At 41.3% G+C, this 20807-nt stretch overlaps 1 protein-coding gene across 3 annotated transcripts; it reads left to right on the top strand.

The window, feature by feature from the left end:
- The first annotated feature begins 1840 nt into the window (after positions 1–1840).
- Positions 1841–19438, top strand: PYM1 (PYM1 exon junction complex associated factor). 3 transcript variants are annotated; one of them, XM_074325588.2, is made up of 4 exons: positions 1841–2203; positions 2465–2859; positions 18043–18136; positions 18518–19438. In XM_074325588.2, the coding sequence occupies exons 2-4, from the start codon at positions 2703–2705 to the stop codon at positions 18999–19001; spliced, it is 735 nt and encodes a 244-aa protein (XP_074181689.1). In that variant the 5' UTR covers positions 1841–2203; positions 2465–2702; the 3' UTR covers positions 19002–19438. The 3 variants fall into 3 exon arrangements, with proteins under 3 accessions (XP_074181689.1, XP_074181690.1, XP_019597910.2); XM_074325589.2 differs by lacking the exon at positions 2465–2859 and having other exon boundaries at positions 1853–2203; XM_019742351.3 differs by lacking the exon at positions 1841–2203 and having other exon boundaries at positions 2210–2859.
- The last annotated feature ends 1369 nt before the right edge of the window (positions 19439–20807 follow it).

Raw genomic sequence — 20807 nt, 5'->3', positions numbered from 1 at the left:
GAAGGAATGAATTCATGAGGACCTCTAGTGGAAACAGAGGAATCTAAGCAGTTCTTGATTGTTTCAAGACAAGCTTGTTAGAAGAGACTTCTCCATTTTTATCAGAAATACAGCTGCTGAGTAAATAGGGTTTGAGGATATTGTTGTTGCGTCTGAACTGGAGATCTGAGGCATGGGTTGGAGAAGGTCTGTCTCTCTGTTCCTGTGTCCCATCCAACCTTAAAAAGACAAGGGCACTGCCACTCCCCATCCTTCATCTCCCCGTCCTATATGACCTCCTTAGTCATAAGGAATCATAAAAACTTTTGAAGTTCTATTTTGCACCAGGTCCTGTACTTAGTTCTGCAGGACAGCCAAAGACATAGTCTAGTTTAGGGGCTGCACCAAAGAGTGGCTGGGTGAGTGTGTGTGTGTGTGTGTGTGTGGTGTCTCCCCACTCTAAGCCATCCTAAACCAACATACAATATAAGTTAAGAACAAGACCCTTAGCACCTCTTCCAATCCGAACCTCTCATCTAGCAATCCTGGAGTGATACTAATTCTTAAGGCATCAAGCTTTCCTTGCAATTAACACTCACAGTGATACCACCCTATATGTATGATCTGTGTTTTTCATTCCATCATCCTCAGATATGTTCCAACATGAAGTTAAAGAGGCTCCTTTTAAGACTTTTTTGAAACTTCAAAGTGGGACGTGAGGTGATCTCTGTAATAAGGAATAAGGCAGAATCAGTCATATTCTTTGTGTCTTCTTTAGGATCTGTGCTCTCCATCATACACCAAGGGAGTTGTTGTTGGGGGTGGGGGGAAGAAAGGCCAAGAAAGATCTCAGAAAGAGGCGTCTAATGCCTACAGTTCCAGGTGCTCATTTCTTTAATCAACCACATCATAAAAATCAGAAAGAAAGAAACCACAACGAACAAAGGGAAAGGAAAAAACAACAACCTTCTTCTCCCCAGCCTCTTCTTTCCCCTCTTCCTCCTCAGGTGGGGGGCACATCCGGGCCCAGGGCTGGGTCCCAGGCAGATCTGCTAGGCAGGCAGTTGAGTTTCACTTCCTGTCAACCCCAGAGCTGAGGCAGGATGTCTGGGGGCACAGTGGAGGGCCTAGTGTTGGGTAGTTAACAAGGGCTACTTTAGGATTCCCTTTTGCAGAAAGGTCCATAGAGCAGCCCACTAGTACTAGTACTCCTCAGGTAGAACAGTCAAGACCAATGTATCCCTCTAGTTTTTAGGGGTTTCATCCCACACTCTCACCTCTAATCCTTAGTAACAGGGCTAAGGACAGGATGCTAGCTAGACCTGGCAGGGATGGAGCACAACTGATGAGAACAGGGGTTAAGGATGGCAGTGTTAGAACACTTACAATAACTGTGTATTGAATGCAATCAGTTTTTTTTAGTCTTTTGAGATATTCTGAGTTGGGCCTCTGGTGGAAGTCGGGGAAGAGGAGCATAGGAAGTCAAGCTGTGACCCCAGAAAACTTCTGAAGCTTAATTTTAAAGCCTTAGGAAGTCCCTAGTCAGCCACTGCTCTCCAATTTTTGTTTTTTAAAGTGGGGCACGCAGCCTCCTGTCGGAGACAGTCACTAATACTCACTTTCATCCTCCTCCCCGGTTTCAGAGGTACTGTTGGGAATTAACGTAAGCCAATGTAGGGGATTTGGGGAAGGTAAACGGGTTGATAAGGAAAAAGCAACCTGGGTGGGAAAGGGCAGAGGTGACACCTGAGGAAAGAAACCTGCAGCTGGCCCCTCCCAGGCTGCAGGGGAAACGAGTTTAGCAGGATTTAGCCCTGAAGGAACAACAGCTATTGAGAAGAAACGGGGAGGGAGCCCATTTGGGTTGGTCTAACGAATAAGGAGGCGCAGGGCAGGGCAGGGTTGTAAAGGGAGTGACAATGTGGGCCCGGATTATTGGCGAGTTGCCCCGCTTTCGATCCCCTTCGCCCAGAGACTTGGACGAGGTTAATTAGAATACTAACTGGGTCCGCCCATAAGTCTTCACGCTGCCCTCTGACCCTGGGGCCCAGCCCGAAGAGGCTCCTGGGGCCGAAGGCCAGAGCAAACTTAAGCAGTCGTCACTTCGCCGCCTGAGTCCCCGGGGCCGCCCCAAGGGCAGGGCCAGGCCCAGGCTTCCTGCCCAACCCGACCCACCACCTCCACGGCATGGAAGCTGTCGGCAACCCTGAGACTGCGGGGACAGGTGACAAACCGGCAGCGCCCTCCACCTTCTCTCGCGGCTCTCAGTCCGGAGGGTTGAGCTGGGCGGCCGAGGGCAGTCCGCACGCGATTTCGCCCTGCCCACCTTCTAAAAGAGTAGTGAGGATCTTTTATTAGCCCCCAACAACACTAGTGCGCCCCAGCGCGTTTCCGGAGTTTGCCCACGCTGCTCCATGCCCTCAAGCCGTTTTGGGACCTGAGTGCAGGCCAGAGCCTGAATATTCTTCCTTTTCTCCTCTATCAGCCCCCCTTTCCGGGTGCAGGTGGGCCTTGCCCCCTTTTCCCTCGCAGGTCCTGGTCGGATGAAGAGTGCATGTGAGGAGAGGGGCTGTGCTTAGGAACTTATCTCGGCACCCAGAAGACTGCTTTACACGCAGCAGACGCTCAATAATGGTATCAGTGGCAGTAAAAGAGCCCTCGGCTTTTATTTTACTGAAGTCTTCAGCTACTATTCCTCCCTTCGTTCTTCTCCACCTCCGGTCATGAAATGGTGTACTCTCCCTTTAAGACTAAAATGGTGGCTTGCTACGATCAGAACTCCACTTCCGGTGGGGAGGGGGCGGGACCCCAGCCCGCACACGCCGGAAGTGGTTTGCGTTTTCAAGATGGCGACTCCCTATGTAACTGACGAGACCGGCGGTGAGTGCGGGAGGCGCGGAGCCGCTTCTCTCCGGGCTCTCGGGGCAGGGGTTCGGACTTGGAAAGGGGTCTGTGCCCCTCCCATCCCGGGGCCCCTCCTTTGCCCCGCCCTCCGAACCGCCTTACCCATTCATTCTCTCCTACGGGGTGTCACCTGCGCCCCCTTCTGGTTTCGAGTTTAGGGGTCTCTGCTTCCGGTCACCCAAACCCCGGGGTCCTTCAATGCTGGTCCCTGTTCCAGGACCCTTTCGGGCTCTTATCTTTTCTCCAGCAGTTTAAGCTTCAGTATTTCTTTTGGATTCTCCCGTCTTGGGGGCTCCTACACTCTCAGTTCCCTCCAATTCCTGCCCTTCCCCTCCCCCCATCTCTTAGTTATACCTGCTTTCTGCCCTTCCACAGCAACGTTTTAATTCTTTTTCTCGAAACTGTATCTGTAGAAGGTCTCATCGCTACATAGTGGTTTTTCCACTTTCTCATCTTTATTGTTGGGTCACTGAGGTACAGAGGTGTGAAGGGAAGAGGAACCTAATACAACTTTCAGCTGAGTTCTCTCCTTGATGGCCCCACCCTTCTCCACTTTCTTTGGTGATGGTGATAGAAGTTGAGGGATCTAAGGTGCAAGAAGGCAAACCAGCAAGGTGTCTAGTGGCCTCAAGCCCTTTGATGAGTTGATAGAACCTGCTGTTCCTTGTCACTAGTGAAGAATTTCCAGCCTGGCTGATTGAGATGCTGAAGTGTCTGCTGTGTATGTGAGGGTTATGTGTTGAAAACTGAAAAAGCAAGGTTTTCATTGTGGTTTTGTCCTATCCGAATTCCCCCCTCTTTAGAAAAATGTGTATAGTACTATCTATCCATTGACGATCAAATAGGGTGGCATATGTGAAGGCAACTTATAAAATGCTGTGCAAGGCAGGGTGTTACTCTTAAGTGTGTTTTTCCAGGACCCATCAGCTCCAAGTCAAGTAGTTGTTTCAATCTAGTTGTGGAGGGCACAGCTCACAGTGGCCCATGTGGTGATCGAACCTGCAACCTTGTTGTTAAGAGCACCTTGCTCTAACCAACTGAGCTAAGTGGCCACCTCCACTTTTTTCTTTTTTGTAGCCCTCATTATGTATAGATAGTCTTCTCTGGAAGTGACACTGTCTGTACTGTGGTACATACGGTCTGTTTTAAAATGTGCCATTTATGCTTCTTGCTTTGCTTCTTTTCATGTTCCTTAACATCCCAAACCACTTCTCTTATGATATCTAATGACAACCCGGGTCTGTTTCCTTTCTCCAGCCTCACACTTCAAAGTGGTACAACCTCTCCTCTCTACGCAGTAGGTCCTTCTTCAACTAGCTCCTTTTACTGTGTGCTTTGAAAGTATTACTTAATTTCCAGTACACTGCTCTTTATTCTTACCTGTTTCCTTAATTTGATATAACGAAAATCCAGACGTCACATCTCACCCTACCCTCCCACCAAGGGGTGTCTTCTGTTTTCTGTGACCCATGTGGAAGAGGAGAAGGAATCACGCTGCTTTTTTGCTTTCCCTTACTCTTTCCAGATCATTGATCTACCACTGTCACTCCAATACTTGTGGACGGTATTGCCATGCAATTACAACAGTTTCTCTAATATCCCAGGGCCATCTACGGCCCACAAGGACCCAGACCTATCACATCATTGTTGTTGTTTTTTAATTAGTTTCAGGCGTACAAAACAATGTAATAGACATTTCACCCCTCACAAAGTGATAAACCCTCTCTCCCGATCTATTGTCCCTCTGACATCGTATATATCTATTACAATTCCATTGACTCTATTCCCTATGCTGTACTCCATATCCCATATATATTAAATTATGGTTGACATAAAATATTATTCAGTTTCAGCTTCAGGTATACAGTGCAGTGGTCAGGCATCATGTATTTTTTTCTCCACTCTGTTTCTCGCTCTCATTTTCAGTATCTCCAGCACAGCACCTTTGGGATACTCTGATCTTAAGGTTCTTCAGCATGAGACTATTGACCTTCCTTTGTATTTTCAAACCAGCCACACATCAGAGTCACTGTAACTTGGACCTCACCTATGACACTGCTTCCGCTCCGTGTGCTTCTCATCACTTATTTTAGCTTCCTTACCGGTCACCCTTTTCACTACCTCACAACCTTAGAATCAGCATTTTGCCCTCCTTACGGTTCTCTGGTTCTTAACCTTTTCCACTTTATTGAGTCTACCAGAACCTTCATGACTACCCTTGAAGTTGCCCTGGTAGACCTCTGTGACCAGCTAGTTTGATACTATCCTCATTATTTTCTTTATTCATTTTGATCTTCTATACTAAGCAAGCACTTTTGTTATCGTGAATCATACCCATCAATTGTTTTCTGGGCTTCTGTTTCTAGGCCACAGCATATGACTAGAGAACAGGCACAGAAGCTAGCAGGGTCTCTATAACTTAATGTCTGCCAAGATCACAGCTTCTCTCCAATTCTTTTTTTCTTGGTTTGCTTACATCCTGCCATGGCTATTTCCCCAACCTTTCCCCTAGCTCTCTGTGACCCTTTTAATTCTACCTCTTGTGGCAGATGACCTCACTTTCTATTTAATTGAAAAATCAAGACCCTTCATTTCTGTTAACTCATCTGTCCACTGCTTAATTTCTTGAATATCAGGACTATGCATACTGTTTCCATTTCCTCACTGCTTATTGGTTCCTTAACTTTTTACAGTTTTTATTTCTACCACCAGCCTCTCTCCTGAGTTGCCAGTTTCCTTTTCTAATAGTGTAGTGAATAGACTTCATTCTTGGATATACAGTCACACCTCAAATACAATCTTACCAAAATCAGTATCAGTTTTTCCTTCCTTATTTCCTTCCAATTGTTAAAGGCAACAATTATTCTAGCCAGTCCAAGACTGACATTTTTGCATCATTTCTCTCCCTCTTTCTCTTTCTTCTTAAAATTTTAAAGACTTTATTTTTAAGAACATTTTTAGATTTATATTAACAGAAAATTTGAAAAGATGGTAAAATTCCCATATACCTTATACTCAGTTTTCCCTATTATTAACCTCTTACATTAGTATGGTATTGTTATTGCAATTAATGAACCAATATTGATACATTATTATTAACTAAAATCTGTACATTATTCAGATTTCCTTAGTTTTTACCTAATTTTTTTTTCTGTTCCAGGATCCCATCCAGGACACCACATTACATTTAGTTCTCATGTCTCCTTAAGCTCCTATTGGCTGTGACAGTTTCTCAGACTTTCCTTGTTTTTGATGACCTTGACAGTTTTGAGGAGTACTGGTCAGGTATTTTGTAGGATGCCCCACTATTGGAATTTGTCTGATGTTTTTCTCATGATTAGACTGGGGTTATGTTTTTGGGGAATCGACCATAGAGGTAACGTGGCATGTTCATTATGTCATGTCCAGGGTAAATAGTATCACGATGATTTTTTACTGTTGATTCTGACCATGATCACCTGGCTGCGGTGGTGTTTATAAGGTTTCTCTACTGTAAGTTGCTCTTTTCCCCTCTCTTTTCATACTGTGCTCTTTAGAAGAAAGTCACTATTCATAGCCCATATTTTTTTTCGTTTTTAAAAAAATTAAAACATTTTTCAGTTACAGTTGACATTAAATATATTAGTTTCAGGTGTACAGCATAGTGGTTAGACATTTATATAACTTACGAAGTAATCCCCATAAGTTTTGTACCCACCTGACACCATACACGCATATAGTTATTACAATATTATTGGCTATATTCTTTAAGCTGTACTTTACCTCTCAGTGACTCTTTTGTAACTGCCAATTTGTACTTCTCAATCCGTTTACCTTTTTCACCCTGCCCTGCAAGCCCCCTTCTATGTGGCAACCATCAGTTTGCTCTCCATCTGAGTTTGTTTCTGTTTTGTTTATTTTGTTCTTTAGATTCCACATACAAGTGAAATCATGGTATTTGTCTTTCTCTGTCTGATTTCACTTAGCATTTCACTTAGCATAATATTCTCTAGGTCCATCCATGTTGTCACAAATGCTAAGATTTTATTTTTTATGGCTGAGTAATATTTATTGTATACATGTACCAAATATTCTTTTTTTTTTTTTCAATTTTTATTGGGGAATATTGGGGAACAGTGTGTTTCTCCAGGACCCATCAGCTCTGTAGTTATCCTTTAATATAGTTGTGGAGGGCACAGCTCAGCTCCAAGTCCAGTTGCTGTTTTCAATCTTTAGTTGCAGGGGGCACAGCCTACCATCCCATGCGGGAATTGAACCGAAGTTGTTGAGAGCCTGTGCTCTAGCCAACTGAGCCATCTGGCCGCCTCTCCGGAAGCTCAGCATTCTTCAATCTAGTTGTGGAGGGCACAGCTCTCTGGCCTATGTGGGAATCGAACTGGCAACCCTGGTGTTCAGAGCTCGCGCTCTAACCAACTGAGCCATCCGATTGGCTCCCAAATATTCTTTATCCATTCCTCTTTTGATTGGAGCATTCAGTGCATTTACATGTAAAACAATTATTGATAGGTATGTAGTTATTGTTATTTTATTGTTTTCTGATTGTTTTTGTAGTTCTTTGTTGTTTTCTTACTCTTTTGCTCTCTTCTCTTGTATGTTGGTGACTTTCTGTACTGTTGTGTTCAGATTCCTTTATCTTTATTTCTTATATATCTCTTGTCAATTTTTGGTTTGTGGTTACCAATGTGCTTCATATATACCAAGCTATGTTTATAGCAGTCTATTTTAAGTTGGTTTAAATTCAAACACATTCTAAAATCACTACCATTTTTACTTACCACCACCAAGGTTATGTTTTGTCATTGTTTTTTACTTTTTACTTTTTTATTTATTTATGTGTGTGTGTTTGTGTGTATCCCTTAATTTAATGTTGCAATTACACGTGATCTTCCTATTTTTGCCTTTTAACCTTTGTACTACTAGCTTTAGTGTTGGTTGATCCACTGCTTTTATTATGTGTTTGCCTTTGTCAGTGAGAATTTTTTCTTTGTGATATTGTCTTATTAATATTTTTTATTTTTTTTCTTAAAGAAGTCCCTTTAACATTTCTTGTAATACTGGTTTGGTGGTGGTGAACTCCTTCATGTTTTTCTTGTCTGGGATCATAACGCACACGTTAAGAGTGGAAAGTTATGCTCTCTTCCTTAAGGAGGGAATATTTTTACATATTATTTGGAATTTTTCTGCACAGGAGATTTGTCTTTTCTCTCCTGTGTATTTATTCAATCATTTATTTATATCAGTATAGACTTTGGGTTATAATCCAATAATATTTCTTTTATTCCTCACCTGTTCCCACTTTGGACATTGGGAGCTCTTTCAGTTGGCCCTGTCTCCCTCTGGCATGCCCCATCAGTGTAGGTTTGTGCTGTTGTTTTTTTGGCTCTTTTTTACTTTCTGGCACTAGAAGATGCTCCAGCTCATTGTATATTTCTACCCCAGTCCTAGAACCAGTCATTTCTACGAGGATCCGTTGTGCCTTTTATTGGGGAATAATATAGGAAACCAAAATCAGATCACTAAGTGTTTTTGCTGCTATTGGGGTGTTGTTTTGCATCATTTACTCCTCTCTTGCTCCCCATCCCACACACACAGCAGTTATCAAAATATCATTCTTTTATTTCTACTACCATTACTCTTACCCATCTTCAATACTTGTTAGTTGTATGACCTTGGGATTTTTTTTTTTAAACTTATTTAAGTGTGTTTTTCCAGGACCCATCAGCTCTAAGTCAAGTAGTTGTTTCAGTCTAGTTGTGGAGGGCGCAGCTCACAGTGGCCCATGTGGGGATCGAACCGATAACCTTGTTGTTAAGAGCACCGCGCTTTAACCAACTGAGCTAACCGGCCGCCAAGGCCTTGGGAATTTCAAGCCTTGGGAATCTAAGCCTTGGTTTTCTTTCTTATCAGTGAAATAGGAATAATAAACTCCTAAACATAGGATTGTTCTGAGAATTAAAACTTAAATGAGATAATTTACATGTCCGGCACATAGTGCCCAACAAATGGTTCTATAATTACTCATGTTGTGTAAGGATTATTATATGGATTAGAAGAGATTATATCTGCAAAGTATCAGGCATAATACTTGAGTCATTCTAAGTACCTGATAAAATTCTAGTTTCATTTATTTTGCAAATATTGCTGTGACCTCCTATGGAATTATCTTAGCTCCAGTCTCTATTCCAGTTCATTTGGCACTGTAACTAGATTATTGCCCCTTAAATGCAAATTTAGTTATGTAATTTTTGTTCAATATAATTCATCTACCCTGAGTCTGCTGTTAAATTTGGTATATATCCTTCTGATCTTTATTTTTTCTGTTAATTTCTAAAACATTTTTAAATCAGATAGTATATACATTTTTATATCTTTTTATTTAACTTTATGACATAAATACTTTTTTTTTTTTGCTGTTAGAAACTCTTTGTAAACATCTTTTTAAATACTGGCAGAGTGTTTTATTGTTCGGGCACATACCCTCTTTTACCTTTCTTCTGTTGTTGGACTTTTAGATTGTTTCCAGAATTTTTATAAGAACTCTATGGATGTTTTTGTGCATAAATCTTTGCCTGCATTTAGGGTTATTTTCTTAGGATAGATTTCCCAAAAGTAGAATTATTGGGTTGGATAGTACAAACATTTATTTATTATAAAGTTAATTCATGTTGATTATAGAAAACTTGGAAAATATTTTCAAAAGTAGCATAAAATGTAAGGCATCCATGTTTGGTAATTCCAGAATCCAAAGATGACTACAGCTACATTTCCTTTTGGTTTTTCTCTCTATCCACATACATAACATATCTATATTTAACACAGTTGGGATCATACTGAATGACTGTATTACCCCAAATCCTCAGAACACTCACTAGTTCCGTGAGATGTGCTACAACACAACTGAAATAAAAATACGGTTCCTGGGGTCAAATACATCTGGGAAACCCTATAAACCATATTCCTGTCTTGGATATTCACACGAATAAGATTAACTCAAGTCTTGCCGATAAAAACAAAGTATTTTTTCCAGTGTTTAACCGAGAATTTCCCAAATTTATTTAACAATTTTTTAGGTAACCCTTGTTACTGTCTTATGGAAGTAGTGTTTTATATAACAAAAGCATTGGGAAAGGCTGAAAAATGATAGGACTCTCTTATATTCTCTTGCTATGTTAGCCAAGTTGCTTTCTAAAGGATTTTACCACTTACAACATATGAATATGCTGGTTTCCTCACTTCTTTGGCTGCACTGATAGCCTCATCTTTAAAAATTCTACTGCTTTGACAGATGAAAATATTTTAGTGTTTTCATTTATATATATATTTTTTATTAGTGATATTGAACTTTTTTTTTTTCATTTATAACACAGTGTACAATAGTGGTATAAAAAGTACTTTGGAACCCACAGCCTGGGTTTGAAATATGCTACGTTTTACTACCTTTTTAACTTTGGGCAAGTTTTTAAATTTCTCATCATATTTAAAACTGGAATAATCCTGCGTAGAGTTGTGAAAATGAAGTAATATATATGAGCACTTTCTTTGGCATGAAGCAGGCACTCAGTAAAGGGTAGCTGCTACTATCTTTTCAGAATTGACTATAAAATTTCCATATGGACCATTCACTTGTACACTCAAGATACTACTCACTAGTATTTTTCAATATAGTATCATCAGATACTACGTTTCTGCCTATACCCTCCAGTGAAACTGGACAATACACTATAAGGTGCAACAGTAGTGAGCAGTGTGTCCATTTTGGCATCAGAACTGAGTTCAGATTGCAGGTACATGCTGCCGTTGTGATCTTGGACGTGCCTTTAACCTCTTGAAGACGTTCCTCAGCTGTAGATGATAATATCTACCCATTTTCTAGAATCAATAAGGTAATGTATGTAAAGTTCTTGTACCTACTTGTTAACGTAGCTACTTATTAATAAATGTTCTTTCCTAATAGTTCTTACTAACATACTGTAAGTTTTCCACTGCTATGGTTTTGCTTGTTGTTGTTCCTCTTAGAGTGCCCTTTCCCTTCTTTTCGCTGCCTGCAGAAATATTAGCCACTCATTTGTTGTTATTGTTACTACTACTACCTCGTCTTTAAGGTCAAGATTTTCATGATTTCCTGTCACATTCCCTCATCAAACATTTATTCTCTTGAAATCTCTTACCAGTATGTATCAGTTTCACCTCGGCTACTTAAGACATTTATATTTTTGTCTTATCCTTTATTTGCCTAACTTGCCCACCCTCCTTACTTAGACTGTAAAATCCTTAAAAGTAGGGACCATTTTATTTATCTTGATAATCTCTGTAGCACTTTGTATAGTAGTTTTCTCGTACGAAGCTTTCAATAGTTTATTGCATTTAAATAATTTGTAGTCTGGCTTCTAACCACTCTATTTTTCTGAGGCAATATTCTTGCATATAACTAGAGATTTCCAAATTGCCAAAATCTTCTCCTTTTCCTTAATCTCTTGCAGTATTTAATACTATTAATCGCCTGCCTTTACTTAAAACTCTTTGGTCTCCATGGCATAGCACTGTCCTGGTTCTTCTTTCCTAGAATCATTTTCTTTTGTTGCTGGCACCTTTTCTTCCTTGAAGAAAATGATCATGACCATTTTTCTAGGTCATTCCTCTAAATTGGATCTTTTTATATTTTCTGTTAGAAACCACATCTAGATCTTATAATTGTTGGCCTTGAGAGCATCCTCAGGCTCAGATCTGTGACTCAGATCTCCTTTCTTACATGAAGTAGGTCCCAGGGATTCAACACAACTTTAACAGTCATTTCCACCTATAACCCCCCTGGAGTTCTCCGAAGCCTTGCTGTGTTGTCTGTTCAATCTTCCTGCCATCTCTGAAAACAAGGCCTTTTCTTCCTACCTCCTCCCCTCCCCCTCCCCTTCCCCTCCCTTTTCCCCTCCCCCTATCCCCTTATTCCTGCCCCCTTTCCTCTACTCCCTTCCCCCACCTCCCTTCTCCCTTCTTCCCCCCCATCCCCCCCCTCCCCCGCACTCCGGTTCAAGCCTTTGTTTCTCAATCTAGTTGTGTAGGACAGAGCTCCCTGGATGGTGCTGGTATTATGAGCCTTGTGCTCCCCCTCTCTGAGGCAGTTGGTCACCAGTGGGCCACTCCCAGCAGTTCTTGCTGGCTGCCAGCCACTCACAAAGGCTGCCGGCCACTCACAATGGCTGCCGGCCACTCATGGCATGAGCAGCCGGGCTCTAGAGAGCCATTGTTCACAGTCTTAGCTGTGGAGGGTGCAGCTCATTTGGGAATTGAACCAGCGACCTCAGCATTGGGAGCACGACCAGGCCGGCCCCCTGGGCCCTTTCAATTTATGGAAACAGATCGAAGATTGCAAAACAGCATAAAACAGCATATGTGGGGAAATAACAAAGCTTGCAAAATTGTTATAGTGGCAGTCTCTAATCTTTAGTTTCTGACTCTTTCAAAGATGTTACCTGAAAATTCTGATATTCTACCCTTGGTTTTTATTTCTAGTGTAGGAATCACCACACCTCTTCTCTCTTTTTGACTTCACTTTTTGATACCATCAAGGCCAGAGAATGGAACCAAGATAATGTAAAATAGGTGCTCCTTTGTGGTAGTGGGCTATTTATCTCTGAGGGCTTCCAGTTAGGATGGTCATTCAGGAAGCTTCTGTCTTGTCTTTTCTCTCATTCATCTTTACTAGTCTTAAGGCTTTGACTGTAATCTCTGAAGTTTACTTAAGTATGTTTCTTAGCATTGTCCCTTTCTCCTTAATTCCATGTAAAACACTACCTGTCTAGAACTGAATCAGTTATTTTCACAGAGTTGTCTTCTCCTTTGGACTTTCTGTATATCGGTGGTATTTATTCTCCAAATTTTCCACATTAAAAAGTGATGTTGTAATTTGTTTGTGTTCTGATTTATTACCTTTCTTCCTCATTAGAATGCATACTACAAGAAGGCTAGACCCGTGCTTGCTTTATTCATTGTTGTATCCCTAGGTCCTGTTACAGTGCAAGTGCTAAATAAACATTTGAAATCCATGTGTGAATAAATGTTATTACCGTACGCCCTACCTACCCATAGGTATATTGTGAAAAATAAAGAGAATACATGTGAAAACCACCAGCTTAAATCCACTGTAGCACTGTTTCAATTATTTCCTCTTTAATTCAAATCTTGGCAGTCTTCAGATCCTATTGACATACTCTTTCTGACAAATTTTTCTTTCATTACCCATACATTACCCATCTAACTCAAGTCTTCTCATATTGTGGCTATTGCTTTCATTTTTTCTACCTTTAGTTTATGTTACACATTTTCATGTAAATCTTAAAGCATTGCTTTGAGCAGAGCATCTGTACTCCCTTATTGGCCTTCAGTGTTCTCCCACAGTGTGAAGCTGGAGTCCAAGCTCAAGACGAGGTTGGATACCTTTCATCTTCTGACTAATTTACCTCTGGTCTCTTTTCCCATTACATATGTTTTTTGCCCAAAGTATTCTGGATTCTTGCTTAAGTTTATTTATTCATTAATTTGAATTAATTACAGACTTCTGTGGACCAAGCCTTTTGCTTCAAATATCAAAGTCTCTGCTCCCAAGCAAGCAGTTATGTTAAATATTAAGCATGATAAAAGCCAAAACAGGTGCTGAGTGCACAAAGGGCAACTTCTAACCTGGGATGGGGTGGGTATGTCAAGGAGGATTTCAATGAGTAGTTTATACTTGAACTTTTTTATTTTTTAAAACCTTTTAGGTATTTTAAGTGTGTTTTTCCAGGACCCATCAGCTCCAAGTCAAGTAGTTGTTTCAATCTAATTGTGGAGGGTGCATCTCACAGTGGCCCATGTGGAGATCGAACCGGCAACCTTGTTAAGAGCACTGCGCTCTAACCAGCTGAGTTAACCGGCTGCCCTATGCTTGAACTTGACCTTTAAAGACCAATAGGAATTAACTAATATATGAATCAAGGAAAGTCTATTCCAGGCCAAAGGAAACAAAAGCAAAAAGGCATAGAGAATAGGCACTTTTGGGTGAGATGTGTGAATATTTCAGTGGCTGGGGCAGAGTGAGTGACTAAGTGCTAAGAGGCTGGAAACTAGCACGAGCTGGGTCAAGGCAGCCTTTTGTGTGTGATTCCATTTTCCATGTACATAGTCTGAGGGCAACAGGAATCCAGGAAGAACTTTTAAGTAGGGGCGTGACTAGTCCACTTTGTCCCTTTGATTATGTTGTCCCATATGCCTGAAAGACTTCCCTTTTTCCTTTTTCCTCATAACCACAGCCCACGCCCCCACCTGTCCAAATCCTGCTCATCTTCCAAAGGTCACAACAGGTGCTGTGTCTTCCATAAAAGCCTTTTAAATCACCTGGTCAAAAGTAATTTTACTCTCCTTTGTTGTACCCCTTCTCCAAGCCATTTACATTTGAAACCTAAAATGAGATATTTTTAAAACCCACAATATCACAACGACAATAATAGGAATTAAAAAAAAAAGTAATATCTAATCACCCCAACATAATTTTTCATATAGCATATATAATTGAAATAATGGTATATACATAAAAATTGTTTTACATTGTGTCAAATTATGGTATTTAAAATTTTTTTATTTTTTTATTATTGGGGGAGGGAAACAGGACTTTATTGGGGAACAGTGTGTACTTCCAGGACTTTTTTCCAAGTCAAGTTGTCCTTTCAGTCTTAGTTGTGGAGGGCGCAGCTCAGCTCCAGGTCCAGTTGCTGATACTAGTTGCAGGGGGCGCAGCCCACCATCCCTTGTGGGAGTCGAACCGGCAACCTTGTGGTTCAGAGGACGCGCTCCAACCAACTGAGCCATCAGGGAGGCAGCTCAGCTCAAGGTGCCGTGTTCAATTTTAGTTGCAGGGGGCGGAGCCCACCATCCCTTGCAGGACTGGAGGAATTGAACTGGCAACCTTGTGGTTAAGAGCCCACTGGCCCATGTTGGAATCGAAGCGGCAGCCTTCGGAGTTAGGAGCATGGAGCTCTAACCGCCTGAGCCACCAGGGCCCTTTTATCATTTGTAATGGATGTATTATAAACCATTCCTGTATAACTGGATGTGAAATTTGTTTTTTTTTTAGCTATTTATAGATAATGCTATGATTTTCATGTGGTTCTCTCTTTTCTGTTTTTGTTTTTTTTTTCTTGTTGGAACTATTTCCTTATGCTAAATTTTCAAGATTGGGATCGCTAAAAGTATTGTGAATTATCTTTGACTTTAATACTCTAACCATTACCCCTCCCCCAATCAGTGAATTAACAAATGTTGATTCTTTGACAGTGTACCTGGCATCAGTCTCTTCCTTTCCATTCTCACTGTTACAGCCAATTCTGTCCCTCATGCCGGGATTATTGCAATCTGTTTTTCCTCACTGATATCCCCAGTCTCCAGTGTTTTCCCTTTCCAATTTTCCTTCCCTTCATGCCAGGTTAATTGCCCTAAAGCATTGCTTTGGATAAAAGATTCATTCGTTTGGCAGATATTTATTGAATGCATACCTTGTGCCAGATAACTGACATTTCAAGGTATGAACAGCCTCCCCTCATTTACTTTACACCAGCCCTCTGACTCAGCCAGACTGATCTATTCACCGCCTCCGGAACATGCCATCTACATTCCTATGTCTGAAATTTTGTTTTAGAGTGAGCTTCTGTTTAGAATCCATTCTGCTTCCCTTTTCTCATTTATTTTAGTTTGTGTCTTCAAAGCCTAGCTCTAGTCTCAGTCCTCCCTCCCTGAAGCCTCTTGTCTCTAAACTCGTAGCTGAGCAAACAATATCTTCATTCTCTTTTATTCACCAGATAAATTCCAAATTCCTTGACCTGGTTTTTAATGCTTTCTAAGATCTAGCCCCATTTTTTATTTCCAAACTGGCTTCCTGTTGCTCCTTAACACTAACTGTGATTCGCCTGGACTCCTCTAACTTTCTGTTCTTTCAATATCCCATGCCCATTCCCACTTCCCACACCCATGCCTTTCTTTGCTCATGTTTGTTCTTTCTCCCATCTCCTCTAGTTCTCAAGTCTTACCCATTTTATTTAACACAATTTTTTTAGTTTTAATTTATTAATGATATTTGCATTTTGAACCAAAAACCCAACTCATGTAACTAATCCATGTGGGAGACCCATATACTTAAAAAAGTAATACAAGATCTATACTATATAGATGGGTATATAAATTGTTAATGATTTCTACCACCTCTTCTAGGTTATCTCTCTTAAGGTAACCAGCGTTAAAATCTTGGTACCTTGGTATATGTCCTTCCACACCTTTCTCCTTGCCCCAAACACTGACTCTGTGGCCCTTTTACATGCTGCTCCTTACCCCAACAAGAATGGGAGCACACTCTACACCAGTGTTCTCAACATATTGTCCAGGACCCTTGGGAGTTCCTTAAGACCCTTTTAGGAGCTCTGCAAGCATAACCATTTTTATAATATATAAGATGTTATTTGCCTTTTTCCTGGGTTGACACTTGCACTGATACGGAAAAGCAGAAGTGGGTAAAACTGCCGGTCCCTTAGCACTCATCAAGGTGATGGCACCAACGGTACTAGCCACTGTATTCTTCACTGCCACATGCTTACAGTAAATAATGCCAGTTTCACTTAACATTCTTGATGATGTAATAAAAATTGTTACTTTTATTAAACCCTGACCTTTGAACATGTTTTTATTTTTTCCTAGTTTTGTTGATATGTAATTGACATATAACATTGTGTAAGCTTAAGGTGTACAATGTGATGATTTGATACATATACATGTGTATATACAAGTATATACATACACATATGTGCACAAGCGCATCTATATATATATACAGTGAAACGTTTACCACCATAAAGTTGGTTAACATCCTTCACCTCACATGGTTACCATTTTGTTGCTATGGTGAGAACATTAAAGCTCTACTCTCAGCAAATTTCAAATATACAATACGGTTTTGTTAACTATAATCACCATGCTGTACCTTAGATCCCTGGAACTTACTCATCCTGTGTCTGGAAGTTACACATATTTTTAATGTTCTCAGTGGACTAAATGAAAAGTAAGCATGACATACTCTGTTGCACACTGAAGATAGTGTCTCAAGGAAAAGCACTGGTGTAGTTGTCCGAGTTGCAAGCTAAATAAGCCTTCTTTTCATAGAACACCATTTTTACTTGAAAAAAACCACTGATAACCTAGTGATTCAGACTTGGGTATCTGATATGCATTTTCCTGAAAATGAAGGAAGTGAGCCTGTCATTTCAGGGAAAACAACTTGACAGTGTTTGTTGCCAATGATAAAATTCAAGCCTTCAAGTGAACATTAGAATTTGGAAAACTTGTATCTGCCACTAGGAGCTTAACAGCTTCCCAATAAAGACTTCTCTGATGAGATTAACAAATACGATTTTTTATATTGCATAGTTAAATGTAATATGGCAAAATGAGAGTGTAAGGGGGGAATCCTGAAATAAAAACGAGGATCACTGCCCATTATCTTGCAACTTGCTTTTTCACTTAGTATGTCCCAAACACCATTTAAGGGCAGTGAATTTATATCTAAAATTCTTTCCGTAACAGCATGGTGTTCCATCGTGTGAATGATAACACATCTATTCAATCATTCATCTGTTGATGGCCATTCAAGTTGCTTTTATCATTTTGCTAATTTAAATAATGCAGCAACAAACATTCTTTATATGTATCCCTGTGTACCGATGCTTTTATATCTATAGTATGGATTCCTAAAAGTTGACTTGTTTTTCATGATCTATCTTATTAAAACTTTCCCTTACAACATCTCTGGTCATTTTCCTTGTTATTGCCCCTTTTTAAAGCCTCTTATTCATTTACTGTCTTTTGATGTTCCCATGCTATTGTCTTTTAAAAACTCTTCCTCTGTGTCTGTCTTGTCTTGCCAACTAGATTATAAAAATAGAAACTCCCTGAGGGCAGGGATGGTGTATTATACAGTGTATAGGCAGTAAATAATGAGAGGGGTGGAGGGTTGATATGAGAAAAGAGTGTCTTAATGGCAGCATTTTGTGGGCAGAAGGGTGCTGTGGGAAATTGTGCATTCATGCATTCTTTCATCTTGGGAACTATTTGATAGAGTAACTCTCTAACTTAATTCTCTCATTTCAGGCAAGTACATCGCCTCAACACAGCGACCTGACGGGACCTGGCGCAAGCAGAGGAGGGTGAAAGAAGGCTATGTGCCCCAGGAGGAGGTCCCAGTGTGCGTGGTTAGGCTGAGGAGGGGGTGTTGAGTAGGGTCCCTACAGAAAGAACATGTATGCCTATGAGTTCATGGAAGAATCTCCTGATCGCCAAATTCCAGAAATGGAAGGAGGGGACAACTGTCTGAGAAAGGAGAGGAGGAGGTTGGGGTTCAGGGATGAGTGACAATTAGAAGTGATTAGTCCGGTTCCTATGGCCAAATAGCATTCAGAGCTTTGAGACCTAGGGACCCTCCTACAATCTGCAAAGCAGAGAAAAGATGGGGCGGTTCCAAAGGGGAGGAAGGAAGCAGAGAAGTGAAAAGGGTGGAGTGAATTGGAAGGTTAAGAAAAGGGCTGGAAAAGTCAGTGATTCTTTAAAACTTGACATCTCCTTGCAGGTATGAGAACAAGTATGTGAAGTTTTTCAAGAGTAAACCAGAACTACCCCCAGGGCTGAGCCCCGAGGCCACTGCTCCTGTCACCCCAACAAGGTCTGAAGGTGGTGAACCAGGCCTCTCTAAGACAGCCAAACGCAATCTGAAGCGGAAGGAGAAAAGGCGGCAGCAGCAAGAGAAAGGGGAGGCAGAGGCCTTGAGCCAGACTCTCGATAAGGTGTCCCTGGGAGAGACAGCCCAACTCCCCAGTGCTCCACCGGGCTCCCGGGCAGGCCCTCCAGCTGCCTCTGACCAGCCTGACTCAGCTGCCACCACCGAGAAGGCCAAGAAGATAAAGAACCTAAAGAAGAAGCTTCGGCAGGTGGAAGAGCTGCAGCAACGGATCCAGGCTGGGGAAATCAGCCAGCCCAGCAAAGAGCAGCTGGAGAAGCTAGCGAGGAGGAGGGCGCTGCAGGAGGAGCTAGAGGACTTGGAGCTAGGCCTGTGAGGCCTTTGGGGATTAGGGGATGGACTGCAGAACAAACCATGGGGCTCTCGGGTCGCGGGGAATGTGGGCTGCAGCAGTCAGGAGGGGTGCCCCCCATACTGGCTCACATCCACCTCTCATGGCCCAACTCGGCCCTCCAGAACTTAGCCTGTCCCTCATTCCTTCCCTTTTCATCCGAACTCCTATTTTTTGGACTTTTCCCCCTCCCATTCCCAGTGTTCAAAAATCTCAGTAACTACCCTAGGTTCCTTTGCTGCTGATTTGGGTGTCTTGTTCAAAAGAAAATTGGGTGGGTGGGAATCTTGGAGAACTGAGGTTGAGGGTAGGGGGCGTAGGCCCAAGTCTTGGAGTCTTGGTTCCTGTTCAGTGTTTATGGGTTATTTCCCTCTCCCACTCTTGACCTTTTTTTTAAGAACAGAATAAACAAGTAGACAAGTTGTCTAGCTTTGCCTCTTTCTTTTCAGCTTCTAGTAGGTGTTTTATCTCACCTAGTAGGTGTTTGGCCCAGAAAGACAAGTTTTGGGAGTAATATTCTTTTTAATTTTTAAAAGTTTCAAGTGTATGACAATTTTTAAAAGTTACAAGTGTATGACCAAATTAACAACACTGATTTCTGTATGTTTGCTCAGACTTCAGAGAACAGAAATTAGTGTTACAATAAAATGAAACAGAACAAATTTCATTTGATACGTTTCATGTGTCATCATGCTGCATAGCAGTGGGCCCTTTACCGCCCTGTTTCTTTCTGAAGATAATAGAACTGCTTCACTGGGGCAGCTCATCCGAAACTTTACCTTATCAGATGCCACCCCAAGATGGCATTGTGGGTCAACTAATGATACAGGAAGAGGAATTTACAGCCAAAAAGAGCTGTCAATTTTTTCATATCCTCTGATTTCCACACCCTCAACTATCACAATCTGTTTTTAGCCAGCCTCTAATGTAGAAATCAATGGAAGGGGAAGTCAGCTGTAATGAACTATCTCAGGAGTTCAAAGTTCTTAACCTGATTCAGAGTCCCACACAATCTGGCCTTTTTTCTTGCCATTCCTCAACTCTGGTCAAACTCTGCTCCAGCTATACTGAACTATTTTCAGTTCATCAAATGAGCCATTCTCTCTGAGTCTGTCATTTGCCATTGCTGGTTCCTTTGCCTAGATTCTCTTCCTGACCCCCTCTCCCTAATCAACTCTTTCTTAACCTTTGACTCTCAGATTTAAGGTTATCCTCTCTGAAAAGACTTCCGTTACCCTCTAATACTAATTTAGATGCCTCTTTTTGTTTTTTAATTTAAAAAAATTTTTATTTTTCAATTACAGTTCACATATATTAGTTTCAGGCGTACAACATCGTGATTAGACATTTATATAATTTATGGTAAGTCTAGTACCCATCTGACACCATACATAGTTATTACAATATTATTGACTGTATTCCCCGTGCCATACCCTACATCCCCATGACTTGTTAACAACCAATTAGTACTTCTTAATCCCTTCCCCTTTGTCACCCAGCTCCCAAAACGCCCTCCCATCTGGCAACTATCAAAATGTTCTGGTGCCTCTCTTCCTTATCACGGCACACAACATTTGTAGTGCCCTGTATTACATTATGTTTTCATGCTTGTTTATTTGTTAGCCCTTCTCCCTTTCATTAGATTATGCGTGCCTCCAGCCCTGGGACTGTGTTTATCATCATTTTGTCCAGTGCCCAACATAGTAAATTCTCAAATACTTCACTAATTGAATGAGGCCAGGAGCCACAAGGAGAAACAGAAGAGGAGGGATAATTCGTGCCTTGCACAAA

The sequence above is a fragment of the Rhinolophus sinicus genome, chromosome 1 (genome assembly GCF_057876585.1).
Source record: "Rhinolophus sinicus isolate RSI-liver-muscle chromosome 1, RSI-T2T, whole genome shotgun sequence".
Lineage (NCBI taxonomy): Eukaryota > Metazoa > Chordata > Mammalia > Chiroptera > Rhinolophidae > Rhinolophus > Rhinolophus sinicus.
Note: the sequence above shows the minus strand (reverse complement) of the source record. Positions and strands in the feature narration are given on the sequence as shown.

Bases quoted from the DNA above. Each gene is read 5' to 3' on its own strand.
- PYM1 (XM_074325588.2), top strand. From the start codon at position 2,703: ATGAAATGGTGTACTCTCCCTTTAAGACTAAAATGGTGGCTTGCTACG. The intron at 2,860-18,042 runs GTGAGTGCGGGA...CTCTCATTTCAG, and splicing joins TGTAACTGACGAGACCGGCG to GCAAGTACATCGCCTCAACA. The intron at 18,137-18,517 runs GTGCGTGGTTAG...ATCTCCTTGCAG, and splicing joins CCCCAGGAGGAGGTCCCAGT to GTATGAGAACAAGTATGTGA.